This window comes from Physeter macrocephalus, chromosome 11 (genome assembly GCF_002837175.3).
Source record: "Physeter macrocephalus isolate SW-GA chromosome 11, ASM283717v5, whole genome shotgun sequence".
Classification (NCBI taxonomy): domain Eukaryota; kingdom Metazoa; phylum Chordata; class Mammalia; order Artiodactyla; family Physeteridae; genus Physeter; species Physeter macrocephalus.
Window position 1 is genome coordinate 39,616,388 of NC_041224.1, and position 21,077 is coordinate 39,637,464.

Genomic DNA, 21,077 nt, shown 5'->3' on the forward strand with positions numbered 1-21,077 from the left:
CTCCGCGGCACGTGGGATCTTCCCGGACCGGGGCACGAACCCGCGTCCCCTGCATCGGCAGGCCGACTCTCAACCACTGCGCCACCAGGGAAGCCCTCCAGTAATCATTTATTGACATTTACTGTGTCCATAAATGCTTTCTCAGTGAATTAATTAATGCATCAATAATGTTCTGTTATAGGGGGAGTTTTGGGGGTGGGAATCGGGAATGGTTTACCCAGAAGGTCTCTTACCATCCACCTCGGAGGGTGTAAACAATGTGGCGGCACAACATGGCAATCAGCCTGACATCTGGCTTCCTTAACTCCATAGGAATTTCCCGATCCGAGGAATTCAGTTCTACGACGGCCCCATCAACATCCAGAACTGCACTTTCCGCAAGTTTGCAGCCCTGGAGGGCCGGCACACCAGCGCCCTGGCCTTCCGTCTGAACAACGCCTGGCAGAGCTGCCCCCATAACAACGTAACTGGCATCGCCTTTGAGGACGTCCCGGTGAGTCCCTGAGGCGCCAAGGCAAGCTCCCGGCAAACCCAGACTTTGGGCGGTGATTCACAAGTCCCTGGGGGGCCTGGAGTTTGAGCCGTTGCCACCACCGCAGGGGTTGAACATTTTCCTCCAAGCAGGCTGGGCCACGTCCCAGGTCTGTCTGCGTCCAAACTGGAAAAGTACAAGTGTAGTTTGCCCCACAGGTCAAGTCTGGGTAAATGCCCCCTTGCCCTCACCCTGCTCAGAGCCCACCCAAACCTCAGAAGGAACTTTCCACCGCCCTCAAGGTTCTGAGGCTCTGTTCCTCCAAGGCTCTTGGGTTCGACCTACCGAGTCTGGTGACCGGGCCACTTCAGGTAGCACAATTCATCTAAGAAACCCCCAGCAATTCCCCAAGGAATCGTTGCTGAAGATGCTCGGTTTAATGTCTCCCGGAGAGTGGAACATAAACAGGGCCCTCCTAGCCCTAGGCAGCCAACAGGTTAGGAGCCGGGGGTGAGGAGGTCAGGACAAAGGGCTGCGCTTTGAGACGAGGCAGGCGCAGGGCTCCCGGTGCCTTTTCTCTGGGTTACAGCCTGCCCAGGCCTCCCCTCCTCCTCCAGCCCTCTGTTCCTGCCCTTTGCCCTCTGCCCAGCTCCTGGCAGCCGGAGGGAAAGACGGGAAACTCGAGTCACTGAATTTCTTTACTCAGGCCACGGAGGGCCTGAAAGAGGTCACTCATGGAAATCTCCAAGGGCTCATGTTGATAGACTGTCTTCCTGAAACACACCGCACACTCTCACACACCTTCTCTCTCCCACATATCCACACGACGTGTGTGTGTGTGTGTGTATTATACATGTATATGTACTTTCTCATACATTCACTGCCACTCAGCCTCATTCCCTCTCCACATACACACACTCACACACAAACACACCCACTCACGCACACGTGTGCGCACACACAACTCACGCACACACACGCATTCACACAGTCACACCCACTCACACACGTGCGTGTGCACACGCACGCACAGTCACACCCACACACGCGTGTGCACACGCACAGTCACACCCACTCACACGTGTGCACACACATGTATACTCACACATTCACTCAACCCACTCACACCCACTCACGCACACACACACACACACACGCACACTCACGCACACTCTCACACGCACACCCTCCTGTGCCTGCCTCCCCATCCCTGCAGTGTTTTGAGCCATGTATTAGAGCTCTCTCCAGGGTCACACACAGCAGCCAACCCTCCAGTGAGCAGAGGCCAAAATAACATGCTGGGTCTGAGAGCTGAGGCACAGTGAATGTTTGGCTGTTTCTCTGGCTCCATCCGAGAGGTCAGCCGTACGCTTTCCTGTGCTACCCCAGAGCATCTTTGGTTTGGCTGGTTTGTAATGTCTGGAAATCGGAAACTTCGCCCTGGCCTGACGACAGCTGCTGCTTCCCTTCACCTTCTGGTCCAGCCTCACATTCCTGGGCTCTGTTTAGATTACTTCCAGAGTGTTCTTCGGAGAGCCTGGGCCTTGGTTCAACCAGCTGGATATGGACGGGGACAAGACGTCAGTGTTCCATGACGTGGATGGCTCCGTGTCCGAGTACCCTGGTTCCTACCTGACCAAGGACGACAACTGGCTGGTCCGGCACCCAGACTGCATCAACGTTCCGGACTGGAGAGGCGCCATCTGCAGTGGGCGCTATGCACAGGTGGGGACGCAGGGCACACCTCCTCAGTGTCACCAGCCACTCACTCATGGGACAGGCACTGAGTGAGAGCCTACTGCATGCCTGCCTCTGTGCCAGGCCACAAAGGGACATAGGTTTCTTCTTCATTCTTCTTTCTTTCTTTTTATTTTTTTCTGCTAACCCAGTAGGATTTTCAAAAAGTCCAAGTGAAAACACTTTGTAAGCAGAATGCTTAGAAAAAGAAGTCAGGTTTTGGCACCTACTAACTGTGTGACCTTGGGCAAGTTACCTAAACTCTTGGAGTGTCAACTTCCTCATCTGTAAAATCAGGATAATAGTTGAACCCTTTTAGTGAGCACATAGAGTGCTTTACCAGCCCTCTCCACCAGAAATACAAGGCAAGCCATCCGGGTGATCTTAAATGTTCTAGTAGCCACGTTAAAAAGGCAAAAGAAATGGGTGAAATCTATTTTAATAATATACTTTGTTAAACTCAATATATTCAAAACACTATCATCTCAACATGTAATCAGTATAAAAAAATCATTAATGAGGCACTTTACATTCATATTTTTTTCCTGTTCTAAGTCTTCGAAACTCCCTGCATATTTTATACTTATAGCCCACTCAATCTGGATTCGAATTTTCTACCATTAAAGTAAAAGCTAGTCCTACCCAAACAATAAAGCTATCTTTAACTATTTAGCTGGAAAACTATTTTACCCCGCTTTGGGCTTGAAATTTAAATTAATTAAAATGAGATTTAAAATTCGGGTCCTCAGCCACACCGGCCACATTTCCAGGGCCCAGTGGCCACATGGGACAGCAGGCTGAGTCAGTGCCTGGAATGTGAAAATATGCGTTACTGTAGTATTGTTACTGATGTTATTTGGAAGGATAGCTGAGGACTAGATGAACAGGGGGAGAGAGCCCCCGGGGAAACGAAGAGCTGTCTGGTCAGGACGGAAGCACATGAGCCCAGTGACCCCCAAAGGGGCAGGAAAACGTGGGAATGAGGAATCACAACCATCCCACAGGCAGGCATTACTCTCACCACTGTGGCGTCAGCATCCCGGGCATTAGGAAAGAGATAAAGGTGGACTTCCCTGGTGGTCCAGTGGTTAAGACTCCATGCTTTCACTGCAGGGGACCTGGGTTCGATCCCTCAGGGAACCAAAATCCCATAAGCCCCGAGGCACGGCCCCCCCCAAAAGAGAAAAGAGCTAAAAGTGATTTCGGGTCTGGGGAGGGATGGGGCAGGGGGCTAGTGCCAGTGAAGGGGAAGGGCCGTAGGGGGCGAGGTGGGCCCCTGGAGGCGGGGCCGTGCTGGGAGCAGGTGCCAGCGGAGGCGGGAGGGGCCGGCGTTAGCAGGAGGGGCGCAAAGAGGAAGGCAGGGGCCAGGGCCAGGGAGGTCCAGGGTATTTCTTTCCGCAGTAGAAGGGGAGGTCATGCATTGAGAGGGCAGAGAGTGGGCCTGAACCGGGTGACCTGCAAAGAGTGATCAGGTTGGGAAGAGGTGCCCTGGAGACTGGAAAGCGCTGACAGAGGCGTGTGGAAGGAGTGCCAGGCGGTGCTGCAAACCCAGTGGAGACTGCAGACGGAGCATGGAAGGGGCACAGTTCTTCCTGGCTGCAGGACTTCCTCAGCCCTGCTCCAGAGCCCTGCAGAGGAGGTGGACCCGTGGAATGATCCAGGCCGAGGCGTCTGCTGCATGGGTGGGCAGGGCAAGGGATGTGATGCTACGGGAGCTACGAGTGGTTGAGCTGATGGTCTAGGGCAGATAAGAAGGGAAGTAGAGTCAGAAGGAGCTGACAGGTTGGGGTCATGACCTGAATAACTAAAGGCTGACCAAACCCTTAAGGCTTGCAGGCACACTGCGGGCGTTACAGCATCCCTGATTCAAGGGCGAGACATCCCATGTGGAGCCTTGATCTTAAGCTTCCCTCCCACCCTTTCTTTCTGATACATTGCTTATTTTCTGCCAAAAAGGGCTGATTGTTACTTAGAGCTTGGAGGTTACCGTACCTGGCTACTGGTGAATTATTATTAATAATCTCCTCCCTCCACTTTGCAGCTTACAAAATGCTTTACTGTACCTTTAAATTCTTATACCCATGACAACACCATACTAGGGCAGGGTTGAAGTTTCTCTTCCCATTTTATATGTGATACAACTAGAGGGGAAGATAACCCCTTCTTTCCAAAGGCACAACATTATTGCACCTTGACGCGATGGTCTCTCTTGGCCACAGCTACAGGGATGTCACCTCGTGAAATGGGACAGGTCCTGAAACAGGACACAGTGTTTTATTTTCTTTAACGAATTTTTTATTGAAGTAGAGTTGATTTCCAATGCTGTGCCAATCTCTGCTATACAGCAAAGTGACTCAGTTATACACATACAGACATTCTTTTTTTTGTAGTCTTTTCCATTCTGGTTTATCACAGGATATGGAATGTAGTTCCTCGTGCTATACAGGAGGACCTTGCTGTTTATCCATTCTATATGTACTAGTCTGCATCTACCGACCCCAAACTCCCAGTCCATCCCTCTCCCTCCCCCCGCCCCCGCCTTGGCAACCACAGGTCTGTTCTCTCTCAGGACACAGTGTTTTAAAGCAAGGGTGGCCCAAATCATCCAGGCTCTTTTGTTTTGTCCCTTGGACTCGGTGGCTGACGGTCTTGCTTTCATATTTGTCTCTGAAATGAGATGCCATTCATCCCCCGATGTGCACTGATAGCCGCGTGGACTGGCCACACAGGCCGGACACTGAGAATCGGAGGGAGAAGGTAGGCAACGCATCAGGCTCTTTCTCAAATACAGACAGGACAGCAGCCGGTTAAAGGGGAGTTGCATTTGCAGCAGATGTGTAATAAAACTCTCTCCCTTCCTCCTCCTTCCTGATACCCCTCCTTTTCCAAAGTTCGCTGACTGTTTAGCAGACTCCCCTCAAGTTTCCACTGGTCTCTCTACACTTTTTTTGAAGATGTACAGAAAGCGTTAGCTGGATTGCACGGTACGGCTCAGGCTGCATTCAGCAGCAGAAAGAGATGCCCCCTTATTTGGCCTTCTTTCATTCAAGCTTTCTAAAAAGGGCTCTGTGAAGAGAAAGTGCTTTTGAAAGTGTAGTCTGTAGTCAGATGCTAACCAGACGCTCTTGGAATAATCCCTTGTCATTGCCTCGTTGTGTGTTTCCTCTCTGGGCTTTAAAAGATGTACATTCAGGCCTACAAGACCAGTAATCTGCGGATGAAGATCATCAAGAATGACTACCCTAGCCACCCTCTCTACCTGGAGGGGGCCCTGACCAGGAGTACCCACTACCAGCAGTACCAGCCAGTCGTCACCCTGCGGAAGGGCTACACCATCCACTGGGACCAGACGGCCCCTGCCGAGCTCACCATCTGGCTCATCAACTTCAACAAGTGAGTGGGTGCCTGGCCTGGAGCAGTGTGGCGTGGGGACAGCTGCTCTGGCTGAGCTCAAAGCAGCCGTGATAACGATGCCTCGTTGCAAAGCCCCGGGCTTCCCGCTCACAGACCCTCAGGCTCGCCCACGCCATCCCTGCACGAGGATGGATCTAGACGTGACATCACTCGGTGGTTAAGAATCAGAAGACCTGGGCTGAGCCCCCGTTCTGGGCGTGGGTGACCTCGGGCAGGGCATCTCACCCCTGGGAACCTTAGTTCCTTCATCTAGGAGGTGGGGATAGTCTTACTCTGCAGAGCTGCAGTGGGGATCGAGTGGGACAGTGTTTAGCAGGCGTTTCACCCAGGACCTGGCTTTATGAAGGGCTCCGTACGTGGTCAGAAATCCCTGGTGGCTCTTGTTACCATTTTACGGGGCGGGGGGTGGGGGGAAGGGGGCGGGAACAAGGCTCTGCGAGGTAGAGGGATTAAGCTGAGGGCATCTGGAGAGAGCTTCATGTATTTACGTTCACGTATTTTCTATGCATATCATTAACATGTCACAGTAGTCCCGTGAGACAGATATTTATCAGTTGCAGAAAATGATACCCAAAGAGTTGAAATGGGCCCCACAGTCAGGCTGGACCAGGAAGGGGCTGAATCCGGGTCTTACGGATCCTGGCTCTTTCACTCCAGCCCTATTGAAAGAACGTTCATTCCCCCCGCCCCCCCCCCCACCCCGAGCCAACGATCCACACAGAGCACCCAATGCAGGCCCTGGAGACGCCCCACTGACCCATTGCAATGATCCCTCTCATTCACTGCAGTCACCGTTTCTCCCTCTCTCCTTGAACACTTTGTGACGCAATCATTACCAACAGCAAGCATTCTTTCAAAAATTCCCACTGAAAAGTGGAAGTGCCATTTGGTGGAGAACGCTTTGGTCTCTGGCCAAGGCACACGGAGGAGGCCCTGTGGCCTGGACCTCTTCGCTTGTAACCTGACTGCACTTCCGGTTCTAGGGGCGACTGGATTCGAGTGGGGCTCTGCTACCCCCGGGGCACCACCTTTTCTATCCCCACCCCGAGCCAACGATCCACACAGAGCACCCAATGCAGGCCCTGGAGACGCCCCACTGACCCATTGCAATGATCCCTCTCATTCACTGCAGTCACCGTTTCTCCCTCTCTCCTTGAACACTTTGTGACGCAATCATTACCAACAGCAAGCATTCTTTCAAAAATTCCCACTGAAAAGTGGAAGTGCCATTTGGTGGAGAACGCTTTGGTCTCTGGCCAAGGCACACGGAGGAGGCCCTGTGGCCTGGACCTCTTCGCTTGTAACCTGACTGCACTTCCGGTTCTAGGGGCGACTGGATTCGAGTGGGGCTCTGCTACCCCCGGGGCACCACCTTTTCTATCCTCTCGGATGTTCACAATCGCCTGCTGAAGCAAACGTCCAAGACGGGCATCTTCGTGAGGACCTTGCAGATGGACAAAGTGGAGCAGAGCTACCCTGGCAAGAGCCACTATTACTGGGACGAGGACTCGGGGTGAGGAGCCCCCTCTTGGCTGCAGGAACGCGGTCATTCTCCTGCTCTGTCCCCCGGCCTTTCCAATAATCCTCAGACCTGCCATGCAGTTGGTGCCGGTTAACGTAGGATCCTTTCCTAGGCACTTCTATTCTCAGGCAGTTTGTGCCATATCCACCAATGCCATTTTTAAAGCTGTGACGCTTTGGGGGTAAAAGAAGCACTCTATTAATACACACGTGGATTGTAGTGAATATACCTATTTCAGGGGGAAAAAAAGTGAAAGCAGTGAATCTTAGAACTGAGAAAATGTGGTACAGGACCTCAATTCCATACAACTCAGTCGGAGCAGATGATATTATCCCTAACTTAGAGATGGGCAGGGACTTCCCCAGAGGTCCAGGGGTTGAGACTCCCCGCTTCCACTGCCGGGGGCACAGGTTTGAGCCCTGGTTGGGGAACTAAGATCCCGCGTGCCGCGCAGTGCGGCCAAAAAAAAAAAAAAAAAAAAAAAATTAGAGATGGTCAGAGAAGGCACAGGATAAATAGGAATGACTTGCTCCGGGGACACCGCACAGACTTGGCGTGGCTAGTTTTGAGCTCACACCTATCTGTAACCAAAATCCTCCCCCTTTTGCTGAACTGCACTAGGTTCTATTCAGCAGGGATCTAATGGGGACAGAGTACTGTTCCCGGAGACAGTGAGCTATTTGGTCACCTCCCCCCAAAAGAGAGTATTCTGACATCTGCAGAATGCCAGCCCGTCTCCAAAGCGGTGAAGCTATTGCTAGCCAGCCCTCCGGGGACTAAGGGTAAAGGATTGTTTTATGGCCATGTTTTCCACTCTTGTAGTGAAATCAAGAGTAATGAGATAGCTAGAAGATGCTTAGAAATATCTATAAAGCTAGGGCTTTATCGGTTTGATTAAAGGAAAATTCAAATTTGAAAGTCAGAAGCGTAAGTAAAAATGTTGGGATTAGGGGAAGCAGCAAGTAGCACCCCTTTTCCCACATCAGTGCTAAGCCAGTGGTGGAGCAGGCACGACAGCAGGTGAAGAGGGAACTGTCTGTCCTGCTGATGATGGAGCTGCTGGGGAACAGATCGTCCCAATGCTGTCCCCGAGTGCACCTACCCAGTCCCGGGCAGCCCTGAACAACCGGGGGGCTCCCCCACTCAGAGCCCAACTCCCCAGACTTAGGGTGCAGTGGGGGCAGACCAGAGCCCGCCTCTCTATGGGCTGACCTGTGTACCCCCATCCAGCAACCACACGCGTCACTCCACTTCCCCCGGGAAGACGTCCGTGAGGGGATGGGCCGGGTGCAGGAGTGTTCAGCAAAACCCTTCCATGTGAAAACCAGAGGGGGAATTAACTACCCTTCATACAACAGCAGAAGCGATCAGTATTATGATTTTAAAAATGGTGATAAGGTAAAAGTCTCCATAGCACCACCTGTGCGTGATTTCTTCTTTTATCGATAGGATCGTGAGAATTGGGGTGTTGCAAAGGCGTGAATTTTCCAAACGGAAACGGCCACTAAACAAGTTGAACCTTTTTGACCAACACATTTAAAGATTTGCGATTTTTCCCCTTTAAGCAGATTTTGCTGCTTGATTCACCCTTTTTGTTGGTAGCTTAGTTAATCATCATACCTATTGATTATGATGCTGTGCTTTAATTCAGTGATAGCCTTAGGGGCTATGGGCTGGGTTACAGCATGTCTGTTGCCTGTGCAAAAGCCCAGACTCTTGGGCTTTTCGAATTCTTGGGGCTGTTTTCATGATCTTTCTGCCTTACAAATGGGTTGCTCTTCCTTACTCACATCCGGAGCACCTGCTTTCAGTGGCTACCTTCTATTCTGCTATGGCCTAGGACACTTGATAACCAGCTTGTTACAATTGGGGGTAAAATAAAAAGTAAGTAGGCTACAAGCGAAAGGGGTCCCGAAGTGTGAAATATATTTCACACCCTGAATCACCTCTGTAAATCCTTCGAGGTTAAAAAAAACCCACTCAGGTGATTTCATCTGTGTCCTGGAGTTTGCCAGGTGCCACCTAAGCGAGGTGTTGCTAAACTATACATAAGTGTAGTATTCAGGTGCACGGCCATCAGTAGGGCTGCTCCGAAATACTACCTGGTCACAGCCAGGATTTGAGCCCAGGCTTACTGACGCCAGGGCCTCCCAGTCCAGACGCCTAGGACACATCCATGTCGAAGGTGAGGATTAGAGAGGGCAGCTGCTGTCTGGAAAATAAGGAGTGGAAGCTAGATGGTCTTCTAGGGCCCTCCAGTTTGGATAATTTGATAGACCATGACAGCGGGGAAACCTGAATACTGAGAGTCTCGTGCAGAAGCCCTAGGAACAGAGTCTCTGGGTCTCTTTCCGGGATTTTGCTCATGACCTTGTCCCCTGGGGTGGTTTCTCACCTTGTGTGGGAGCCTCTGGTGGAGAAATGATGACAGGCAACACTGAACTGCCTTCCTCCTAAGCAGCTCAAAGCTTCCCCCGCCCCATGCAGAGCATGGAATGCAGAGGAAGAAGCTCTGTTCTCAGCCGGAGCGAGAGATCCCCCAGCAGTTCTTCCATATGAACACTATTCTATTCAGGTGTTGCTTGATGTCAAGAAACGTAAAGCCACTCAAGTGAACTCAAACCAAGTGGAGGTGTTCCTGAGAGGGGGAAGCAGGGCATCTTCAGGAAGTCATCCCAGCTGGGCTTCCTGGGCTCCTGTGCTGAAGGCAGCCAAGCCCTAGGGACCAGATGGCCCGCCCAGTTCTGCTTCCCTCTTTCTCCTCACATTCACACACGTTCCCTTGGTGAGCATTTTCCTCAGCAGGCACAGGGGTGGGATGGAAAATCCCAGCTCTGTCCCCTTCGTGCTGTGTGGTCCTGGCAAGTTACTTCACTTCTCTGAGCCATTGGGATCTGAGAAATTGGGATGATAACAGTGCCTGCTGGACCGGATTGTCTGAGGATTAAATGATAATATGTCAGTTTACGGCATGTGCATGTCATGGCATAGAGTACGTGCTCAGAAAAGGAAAAGTGTCAGTGTTAGCTTTTTCTTCAATGCATTTGTTTTTAATTTCTCCAGCCACATAAAACCTTGTGCTAGGGCTTCCCCGGTAGCGTAGTGGTTAAGAATCCACCTGCCAATGCAGGGGACACGGGTTCGAGCCCTGGTCCGGGAAGATCCCACATGCCGCAGAGTAACTGAGCCCATGAGCCACAACTACTGAGCCTGGGCCCTAAAGCCCGTGAACCACAACTACCGAGCCCGCGTGCCGCAACTACTGAAGCCTGCACGCCTAGAGCCCGTGCTCCGCAACAAGAGAAGCCACCGCAATGAGAAACCGCGCGCCACGACGAAGAGTAGCCCCCGCTGGCCGCAGCTAGAGAAAGCCCGCGCGCAGCAACGAAGACCCAACGCAGCCAGAAATAAATAAAATTGAAAACAAACCCCAAAAAACCTTGCGGTAGACCCAGATCCATTTTGTAGGGCCCACCGGCTCTAATCACTGTGGCCAGCATGCAGTTCTGGGTAAATGCCTTTGGGGGAGGAGGGGTGGGGGAGGAGGGGGAGGAAGAGGAGGGTGCGGACAGCAAAGGGAACCAGCCTCCCTGCTCCTGTGCGCAGGCTGCTCTTCCTGAAGCTGAAAGCCCAGAACGAGAGAGAGGAGTTCTCCTTCTGCTCTGTGAAAGGCTGCGAGAGAATAAAGATTAAAGCTCTGATCCCAAGGAATGCTGGCGTCAGCAACTGCGCGGCCACAGCCTACCCCAAGTTCGCGGAGAAGGCCGTCGTGGATGTGCCGATGCCCAAGAAGCTCTTTGGTTCTCAGCTGGTGAGTGGCTGACAGAGAGCCCGGGCCTTCCGAGGGGGCCCAGACCCCAGCAGGGTCCTCTCCAGACATCTGCTCCGCTCCTCAGACGGTTTCCCGTGCCCGGGGGTACGGGGCAGTGAGGGGGGGGTGACCACCCATCGGGCCGTACACTTGACTCCACGAACCTGACAACCACACTGGGTTTTGTTTATTTTCCAGAAGACCAAGGACCACTTCCTGGAGGTGAAGATGGAAAGTGCCAAGCAGCGCTTCTTCCACCTTCTGAACGACTTTGCCTACATCGAAGTAAGCAACCCTCACCCCTGCCCAAAGGGGCTTTGCTCGCTGAGACGTGGTGTTAGTTTCCTAGGGCTCTTGTCACAAATGACCGCAAACCCGGTGGCTTAAAACAACAGGAACTTATCCTCTCACAGCTCACAAGCCAGAAGTCCCAAGTCAAGGCGCTGGCAGGGTTGGTTCCCCCTGGAGGCTCTGCGGGAGGGTCCGTTCCAGGCCTCTTCTAGCCTCCGGTGCTGCCGGCAGCCCTGGATGTTCCTTGGCTGTAGCTGCGCCCCTCCAACCTCTGCCTCTGTCTCACGCGGTCTCCCCCCATGTGTCTGAGTCTTAAACCTCCCTCTGTCTAGTCCTTATAAGGACATCTGCCACTGGATTTAGGGCCCTTCTGGAATCCAGGATGACCTCATCTCAAGATCCTTCACTTAATTACCTCTGCCAAGGCCCTAGTTCCAAATAAGGTCACTTTCACAGGTTGCAGTAGATGTATCTTTGGGGGAGGCCATCATTCAGCCCACTACAGAGGTTTGCAAGGAACGGACTGAAGTGAGTTTTATGCTTTGAAGAGCCACACCAGCGACCTCTGTCTTCAGAGTCTGCGTGGGAACCCCCCGGGGCAGGAGAACCTCGGGGCTCTGCTGCCTTTGGGACCCCCTGCATCACACTGTGTGCTGCTTGTTGTCTGCAGGTGGATGGGAAGAAGTACCCGAGCTCGGAGGATGGCATCCAGGTGGTAGTAATTGACGGGAGACAAGGGCACGTGTTGAGCCAAGCCAGCTTCAGGACCGCCATCCTGCAGGGCATCCCGTGGCAGCTCTTCAATTACGTGCTGGCCATCCCCGACAAGTGAGTGTGCACCTCTGCTTCGGGAACTGGCCGATGGCGCCGCGGACCCCTGCCCGAGTCCCCCTCCCTGTCCCTGAGACCTTCAGCACAGTCTGGTCTGAGAAGGCTTGGGGAGTGTCCACGGTCTGCCCACACATCATGGGTGCTGGCCGGGAAGCTTCCCTGCCTGGTGCCTCTCCCTTTGGAGCCAGGGCCGCAGTGAATGTAGGTCAGGCTGAGGCAGACGGTCTGCCCAGCTACAAATGGGAAGCCTGCCCTGGCCCTGTGCCCCCATCATGACCCACTCTCGAGGCATGAGCTCATCCCCTCCCACGCTTTCAATATGATCCAAATGCTGGTGGCTTTTGAGAATCTCCAGCCCAGATCTCCCTCTGAAACACCAGATACTTTTAATCCAGCTGCAACTTGGACCATGCCACCTCGATGTCTCCTATGGAACTGAATTCTCATCATTTCTTTTTTTTTTTTTTTTTTTTAAACCCCCAAACACCAGTCACTCCCCCTTTTCCACGTTTCGGTGAAACTATCGTCTTCCATCCGGGCAGCTAGATGAGAGTCTGGGCATCATGCTGGGCTCTTGTCTTTCTTCTGTTTCGCCACCACCACGCTCTATAACCACATCCTGTCAACTCTACCGGCATCGTTGCTCTCCTGCTAGTTATCCTGCGGCATCCTCTGCATCGCTGCTCTGTCTGGGGCCTCCCTGTCTGCCACCCACACTGTCGGCAGTCACCCAGCAGGCTCCCTTGTCCAGCCTCCCCCTCTCGAATCCACCCACCATACTGGGGGGTTGAGCTTCTTAGATACATGTATCTCCTGTCCCCTTCCTAGAAATCTTTGGTAATTCACCTTCCAAATCTAACTCACGTATCACCTCTTTGGTGAGGTCTCTTCCAATCCAACCAAAAAGTTCTACCTACCCCCTGCACCCCGTAGGACCAGTGGACATATCTACTCCCCCATCTAGGGTATGGACTTCTTGATGTGGGGACCATATCTAACTCATATTTACACTCCTAGTATAATGGGTGGAGAATTCACTCCAAAGCCACAACCTGGCATAGCGGACAGTCTAAGTGCTTAACGTGGTACCTGTCATATAGGAGGTGCTTGGTAAATATTAATTGACGAAAACAAATGTACTACTTCCGAGATGCCGCATGATGGGCGTGACTTGAACTAGATGCTATGTGAGATTCCAAAGAATGGGGTTTTGCTTAACCACCTTTTGTCTCCACTCTCTTCCCCCATCACAAGCTTCTTTAGCATGACATTTTCACGTGCAGATTCATACAGAAGGACCAGATTCGCCAACTTGGGGAAATACATGATCATCTAGAGATTTTTAGTTTTTATGCCTTTTGGGGCCAAAGGACTTTTTCTGGGAATGAAACAGGATGCAGAAGCCTGGAATAAGAAACTGAAATGCGGAGCTGCTCTGTTTAGAACCAGGGGTGAGAGGCGTGGGACTACCCCCATGCAGGGCTGCTTTCAGCCTGTGCTGCAGCCCTGGTGCACCGTGCCAAGTACCTGGTGTGAGCCGTGCCCTGGGTTGGCACTGGGTACCCAGATAGGAATCGGGTGCCACCAGACGCCGCTCTGACCTCCGGGAAAGCGGCAGGGGATGGGGCAAGGCAGGTCCTGCCCAACTGTCACCGCAGGCCCAAGCCAGGCCGCCCCCCCCTTCCCCCCACCACAGGGCCAGCCTTGCCCCAGGGTCCCGGGGAAAGAAGGAGGCGCTGCTCAAACCCGAACCTTCAGGGATGGCTCTCGGGCTGTCTCTGCCCAGCCACCCCGTGGGGACCTCCACGCTGACAGGTCAGGGGCTTGGAGGGCGTGAGATGCCCATATTGAGACAGAGAGGGACACCTGAAGTGTGCAGGCAGCTTCTGGGTGCCGTCAGGAGGCTGGGCGCACGAGAAGCTCTGTCCCCCTGTCCCGCTCCTGGGAGCCCCGTCTGGAGGGCATGACCTTTGTTGGAGTCCAGCCCAGCAAGAAGGCTTAACTGAGCCAAAGGGATGTCAGCTTTTCTTCTGAACGGGAACAGAGCCCGAATCCAAAGTTGAGGCTGTGTTTGCGACGCTCCCTCTCTCCTTCACAGCCACCAGTCCCTCGGCTTTCCTGGAGAGCCGGGTGCAGTCCCCAGCTCCCTTCCCCTCCGCTCCTCCTGCACGCAAGAGCGTTGCATTTTAAGAGCTTGCCTTCTGCCCCCAATGGGACACAAATGGGGGTAACAACAGCTTCCAGAATCCTATACGGTTTTTCCATGTCTGGACTGTGGTCTGTGGTTACAGGATTCCTCTGAGCTGCAAACTAGAAGCCCCAGTCGGGCCTCTGCCCCTGTTTCTATTCCTCGGGGAGGTGTGCACTTCCTGCCGTCTGGTCCTGCAGGCTGTCTGCCACCACGACGACGGCTGTTTTCCCAGCACTTTGGCCCGAATGCAACCAGGGCAGGGGAATAGAGACTCTTTGCTCCCAAGCTGGGCTTTTGCAAGTCAGGACCTTCAGGCTGGGCACGCTCATTGCCCCAGGCCTCTGCCTCCGCCCAGGCACGGCTTCCCCTTTGGCAGGGCCTCTCAGATACTTGGTAACCATTTGCCTCCATCACCCGCTTTGTAAAATGGAACAGTAACGCCGTCCTGCCTGAGCGGAGAGGGAGGATGTGAACCTAAGGGGTTAAGCCTCCTCTGAGCACAGGGTGACTCCCCACTCTGGCTTCGTCCAGCACCACGTCTCCATCTAGCCCTGCTCAGACAGGGTTTGCATATTTAAGTTGAGAGATGGTGCTGCAGTCGTTGGTGTGCCCGCCCCGCCCCGCCCGCAGGGGCTGTGCTCTGCGAACCTGCTCTGTCCTCTGTGGGGACAGACAGGCAGCAGCAGTGAGCTGAGAGCAGGTGCAGAGAAGGCCGTGGGCACCAACTGCAGCCGGATGTGTGGGAGGGTGCTCAGGATGCGGGGCATCACATGGAAAGAGCCGGGCAGCTCGGCACGCGGGAGAGGCTGCCCTTGCCCAGGCCCTGGCGGGCCTCTGGGCGCTGCTAGCTCCAGTCCCACCAGGCCCAAACCAGCATCCCTCCCGGGGAACCCCCGACTCCAGCTTGTCGTCGAGTCCTCTCATCCATCCCTTCTTGCTCAGCTCCATAGTTCTCATGGCATCGAAGGGAAGATACGTCTCCAGAGGCCCGTGGACTCGAGTGCTGGAAAAGCTCGGGGCAGACAAGGGTCTCAGACTGAAAGGTAAGCGGCGTGGACGGGGCCTTACCCTGACCGTGAATCCAGATGCCCGGTGCGCAGGCTGCTGCTACCCGCTGCTGCGACCAGACCACTTTCCCCCCAAACCTGGGTGGGGTCTCAGAATCCTCAACGCAGCTAGTGGTCTGCAGGTGTGCGTGGGCAAGAGGCCACCTCGTCCCCATCCCTGCCCCACAGCAACAGCATTCCAACTTGTGACTGGACACCGGAAGGAAATTGCTCGAGCTGCTCACCTATCGACTCAGCAGGTGGCCCTTTTTTTCCACAAAAGTATCAGCAGAAAAGTGGCTCAGTTTGACCCTCCTACCCAGTTCCTGCTACTCCAATCGGCCAGGGGCCCTACGTCTTCTGCGGCTTTCCAGCTGATGGCCAGCATTTGTACAGCCCTTTGCAGTTGGCAGAGCTCTCATTTGAGAATCTCATTTAAGAATCAAGGTCACACAGCTCTTCTGCCATAAAGCCTGGTACAGATCCCTTAGGGAAGAAGCCAGCCCAGACAGAAATGGCGGCATTTCATTATCGTCATTACAGACTGTGTGATGGGAGAGTCCTGGGGGAGGTCGAGAGGGGAGGCCGAGCAACCCTCCAGATAATAATGATAATGTCCATTGTAGTTACCATGTAATGCTCAGCCTTGCACCTTGCTGAACATCCAATAACGATCTCAGTTATTCATTAATAACCTGTGTGACAGGTACTGTTATTTCCACTTAAGATGAAGAAACAGAATTAGTTAAGTAATTTTAGGTTAGAATTTGGATCCTTATTTTTTCTAATCCAGAGCTAGCCATCCTTAGTGGCCATGCCATCCTGACTGCAAAACACATCAAAGCTAGCAGCCTATCTATCATATGGGATGCTTATTATCCCAGGCAGCTCTCAGAGAAAAATCAGGAACAGTGAAAGTCCTTCAAACGAGCCAAAAGAGAACACAAGGAAAATAGAAGCATCTTCTCCAGCCTGGTCCTGAAAGCATTTGGGGGCCTCTGTCCTTTAAATTCAGACCCTGTTGCCAAAAGCTGATGAACATAAAGGTGACATCAGTCAAGGGACACTTTCCCAGTGGTGATGGGTGTGTGCCGCCTGCCAGGCCGGGCCGTTCCTGAGTGTAGACGTGGATCCCCAAGTCCCTCGGACGGGGTCGAGCTCTGAGCTGTGAGACAGAGGGCCCTGCGTGGGGCTCGGCAGTCTAGAGTTCTGGTCTGGGCTGCACCATCTACTAGGTGCCCTTGGGCAAATTCCTCCACTTCTCAGGAATCCTTTCTAAAGCCACAGAATGTTGGAGCTGGGGCAGAAATCTCGTAGATGAATGCCATTATTTGACAGATAGGGACACTGGGCTTCAGGGACTCGCTGCTAATTGTAGGGTCAGCTCAAAGGTGGCTGGGGTTCCTGGGAGGTCTCCTGTGGGAACCAGAGCCAGCACTCTGCACAGGTGGCTGGGAGGCTCAGGTGAGACCCTGTGTGCCCCATACAAACCAATGCCGGGTACCACCAGCAACCGGCCACAAAGCTCTTCCCGGGGCGGGGGACAGTCCAGTGTGGCTAGAGGAGGGTGTGCCTGTGGGGGGGCAGGGGAATGGCGATGGGGAAGCCTGGAAGGTGGTGGCATACAGCCATGCTCTCGTGGAGTTTCTGCTCATGTGACGTCACTGCTTTTCAGACAAAATGGCATTCGTTGGCTTCAAGGGCAGCTTCCGGCCCACCTGGGTGACTCTGGACACCGAGGACCACCATGCCAAAATCTTCCAGGTTGTGCCCGTCCCCGTGGTGAGGAAGAAGAAGCTGTGAGGACCGCTGCCACCTCAGCGCCGCCCTGCAGTGGACTCTGACGGTGGACTCCCGGCCGCCGCCTGGGGCAGCCTGGCTGGTCCCCCAGCCCCTGTCCAGCAGCTGCCGGGGAAAGCCACGTGTCAGCCCTGATGGGCCAAGGGGAGGGTATCAGGGACCCCCGGTGCTGCCACCTGCCCCCACTCAAGTGTCTACCTGCAGCCCCAGGGGCAGTGTTGGCTGATGCTGGAAACCTTCTCTTTCCTGCAGCCTCTTGGGTGCTTCTCTCCTATCTGTGCCTCTGCGGTGGGGTGTGCGTGTGTGCGTGTGTGTGTGGGTGTGAGGACCGTACGAGGAGACCTGCGCTGCGCTGGCAGCAAACGTCCACTTTGGCGGGAGCTCTGCCCCAGCTGGGAGGCAGCCTGGAGGGGGTGCTGGGTCGTCCACACATCCCCATGCTCTCCAGCACGCACGTTAGGGTGGTCGGTGTAGGAGGAAGAGCCCTGGTCCTGAGGAAATCTTCATTCCTGTAAGCAAGAGCCGACCTCCGCGGGCTTCGGAGCTGGCGTGTAGACCGGGACTCCGTCTTCCGTTGACCAAGGTGGCACCGGCTACCCTCGGAGAAGGGCGAGCCTGCCTCCGGAGGGGTTCAACCTCTCAGGAGACTTCGGCACCCAGGTTGGGAGTTGGACTAGGTGACTTTTAAAGGTCCTTTCAGTTCTGAGATGCCAGAACTGCGATGCTGTGGCTTTTCACATTGTGTCCGGAACCCAGCAGTAGGTGAGAACGTTCCTTTCCGCCAACATCCATGATGCTGGGTGCTCGGGGCGTACAGGATGGAGTGGGGAGAAGCACTGCCTGAGGCAAGGGGCTCGCAGGCTGGTGGAACAGGTGGTCGGGTGTGTGTACCTCTGATGCCAGGCAGAGAAAGCCAAGAGAGGTAAAGAGGAGGCCGGCGGCAGTTCCCGGAGGGAAAGAGCTTACGCGCTCGGGTGGTCAGGAAGCTTCCTGCAGGAACGAAGGGCAGGGGCATTTGGGTGGGCGGAGATGCGGCAGCCCCTGGAGTGGTTCCTGCCCACATCTGCCGAAGATGGGTGACTTCAAGGTCGCCCTTTGCCCTCGACTTGCTGGCCACCCGTAATAGAGAAGCGGGCATCAGAGGGGGTGATGGGCTGAGCTCATTATGGCCAGAGCGCTGGGTCAGCTGGTCCACCAACCACTCCCAGAGGGGGTGGAGTCAAGTCGAGAAAGGGGAGCTCCTGCATCGGGGCCCCTGAGAGCCCTCGCGGAGCCCCACACGGACACGCTCACACCTCAGTGAGCCTGGGGTTTCAGAGCTGGAAAGGACCTTAGGGAACACCTAGTCCAAAGCCTTCGTTGTATGGATGGGACACATGAGACCCCAAGCTGGGGAAGAATCACACGGCCAGGGCAGGGCCAGGACGGGAGCCCCACTCCCCGCACTTACTGCCACACCACGCTGCCTCAACAGCCGGCCTGAGTGGCCTCGCGAAACGGGGGCAAGTCCCCTTGAAGGGAAAAAAAATCAGAATAGAAAGAGAGTTGGCCGATGACTGTTTCTCTCCTGGTCCTCCGCTCGCACAAGGGCGCCCTCCTCCGGGCTGTGGAGGTCCTGCAGCCTCCGCTTGGCTCAAACTACCTGCCCTGCCGAGCCGGCGCCCAGCAGCTGCGGTCACTGCACTGGTGCTACCTGCTTCTGTAGGTCTGCAGGCGCGCCCAGCAGACACGTTTTCGGTGAGCCAGCTAGGTGGCTCCGGGGTCTGAAGAGCTTTGGGCCCACCCCACCCCAGGCCCTCTCAGCCACTGCCTAATAACCTGCTCTCTCCCTTGCCCACCTTGGAGAGAGCCAGGAGAGCTTCCAGAGAAAGAAAACTATCTATCTGTGGCTTATACTCCCTCATGAGACACCAGGGTCGCTCTGGGTCTCGTCCCGTTTCCTGCCCCAACCACAAATTCTTTCCTTCCTTGGCTCCCCACCTGCCCAGCTGCACCCAATGAGGCTCGGCCCAAGAGTCCACTCCCCAGGCCGAGCCAGTTGCCAAAGAGGTCGTCCCCACTAAACAGGTCTTTTGCTGCTAGGAGGTGACAGTGGGACTCTGCCGCTTAAGACTTGGCAGCTTCAAAGACCCAGGTCCCAGGAAGGACCTCTTCCAGGCAGATCAGAGGCCATGGGGAGGAGAGTTCAATGACCTCATGTTCTTCTTGTCTATAGTTCCGTTGAGTTTTCCTAAACTCTTAATGCAAGGGTCTCATACTGTGAACCACTTAGGATGTGATCACTTCAGATGGCCAGGAATGTTGTCTGTCTTTGGTTCAGTTCATGTAAAAAAAAAAAAAAATCTATTTGAAAATCCTCAGAGTTGTACATATGTCTAACAAACAGTGCAGGATCTGTGCATAAAACTTTCCTTCCTAAACCATTCACCAAGAGCCCGTGTCTGGGCCTGTTCTTGGTAGCACAAATTTTCTTACTGCTTAGAAGATTGTTCTTGTTGTTCTTTCTGTTTGTAAGCCTCAAAATGAGTTAGGCCTTTAAAAAAAAGCAAAACAAAAAACACTCCTCTGAAATGCTTGTCTTTTTCCTGTTGCCGAAATAGCTGGTCCTTTTTCGGGAATTAGATGTATAGTGTGTTTTGTCTGTAAACATTTCTTGTAGGCGTCACCATGAACAAAGATATATTTTCTATTTATTTATTCTGTGTGCACTTCGAGAAGTCATTGTCAGAGAAATGAAGAATTGTCTTAAATGTCACGTTTGGGGATGTCCTTTGGACCACCTGAAAGGGGTGTACCCAGGGCCTTCTGCTTGCGGCAGAGGACATCGGCTCTGGTTTGGAAGATCTTGCTGTACCATAGTAAACATACAAAAGATATCATCCACCTGTCTGCTTGTTTTGTTTTCCATTAAAGTGGGCCTCATTTTAAGCCAGAGAGCTACAGAAAATAAGATTGAGGAAATCTCCCTTTGCACCTGCCTCTCAACTTCCAAGAACTAGTCAGGTGTCAGAGTCCTACCTTGTCCTGCCCCAAGGGGGCGCTCACGAGAGCAGGTGGAGATGGTCCTAGGAGAGGGAATACGTCGTTCACGTGGCCGGCCGCATCCAGGATGGACTACGTCCTTCTCACTCCTAAGCCATCAGTAAGCTGTCAGGGCAGCAGCCTCCCCGAGGGGAAGCCAGGGGTCAGCAGTCTGGACTCGAAGCCAGACTGTTTCTTCCTCATGGGCACAGTTTGGTCAGAGGCCAAACACGGTATCTGAGAAGAATGTGGAGACTGAGGTGGAGAAACAGGTCCAAATCAAGCTGCCAGACAACAGGGGCAGAAGAACCTAGGCAGAGGTGAGAGGGGCTCGGGGGGCCTGGAGAGGAGAAAGTGAGAAGCTTAGAACGGGGTGAATGGGAGGGTCTTAAGAGCTGTGCTCTCCAGTGAGGCAGCCACTGGCCACATGAGGTCACCTACATTGAAATTAAGTAAAATGAAATAGAAATAAAAATTCAGTTCCTTGGCTGCACTAGCCACATTTGAAGCGCTCAATAGTTCATATGTCTAGTGGTTACCATACCGGACAGGGAAGATGTAAAATATTTCCATCAACAAAGAAAGTTCTTCTCTTAATGATTTCCAGGAAGCTTCTGGGGCTCATACACTGGACTTCTTAAAAAAAAAAATCTATGCTCCTAATATGTGTGTGTGTGTGTGTGTGTGTGTGGTGTGTGTGTGTGTGTGTGTTCAGTCCACTTAAAGCGGCTGGCACCAGATTGGTGCTATCAAATTGTCAATAAACAAATACAGTCGTCTCTCAGTAACCGCAGGGGATTGGCTCCAAGACCTCCATGGATACCAAAATCCGAGGATACTCAAATCCCTTACAGTCTGCCCTCTGTTTCTGTGGGTTCTGCATCCTGGAATTCAACCAGCCTCTGATTGTGTAGTATTTTCCATCCGCGGCTGGTTGAATC

General features: G+C 53.5%; 1 protein-coding gene across 5 annotated transcripts in view; it reads left to right on the plus strand.

The window, feature by feature from the left end:
• Positions 1-20,602, plus strand: part of CEMIP (cell migration inducing hyaluronidase 1) — a 44,812-nt gene extending 24,210 nt beyond the window's left edge. For 3 of the 5 annotated variants that reach the window (XM_055087890.1, XM_055087892.1, XM_055087891.1), the window contains 9 exons: positions 313-493; positions 1,982-2,197; positions 5,391-5,602; positions 6,951-7,136; positions 10,752-10,956; positions 11,155-11,241; positions 11,918-12,075; positions 15,212-15,312; positions 16,991-20,602. In XM_055087890.1, coding sequence (XP_054943865.1) covers positions 313-493; positions 1,982-2,197; positions 5,391-5,602; positions 6,951-7,136; positions 10,752-10,956; positions 11,155-11,241; positions 11,918-12,075; positions 15,212-15,312; positions 16,991-17,118 — 1,474 coding nt within the window. In that variant the 3' untranslated portion in view covers positions 17,119-20,602. Of the gene's footprint in view, positions 1-312; positions 494-1,981; positions 2,198-5,390; positions 5,603-6,950; positions 7,137-10,751; positions 10,957-11,154; positions 11,242-11,917; positions 12,076-13,332; positions 13,530-15,211; positions 15,313-16,990 lie in introns of those variants that run through there. The other 2 variants (XR_008618546.1, XM_028495082.2) reach the window with 2 other exon arrangements.
• Positions 20,603-21,077: the final 475 nt, after the last annotated feature.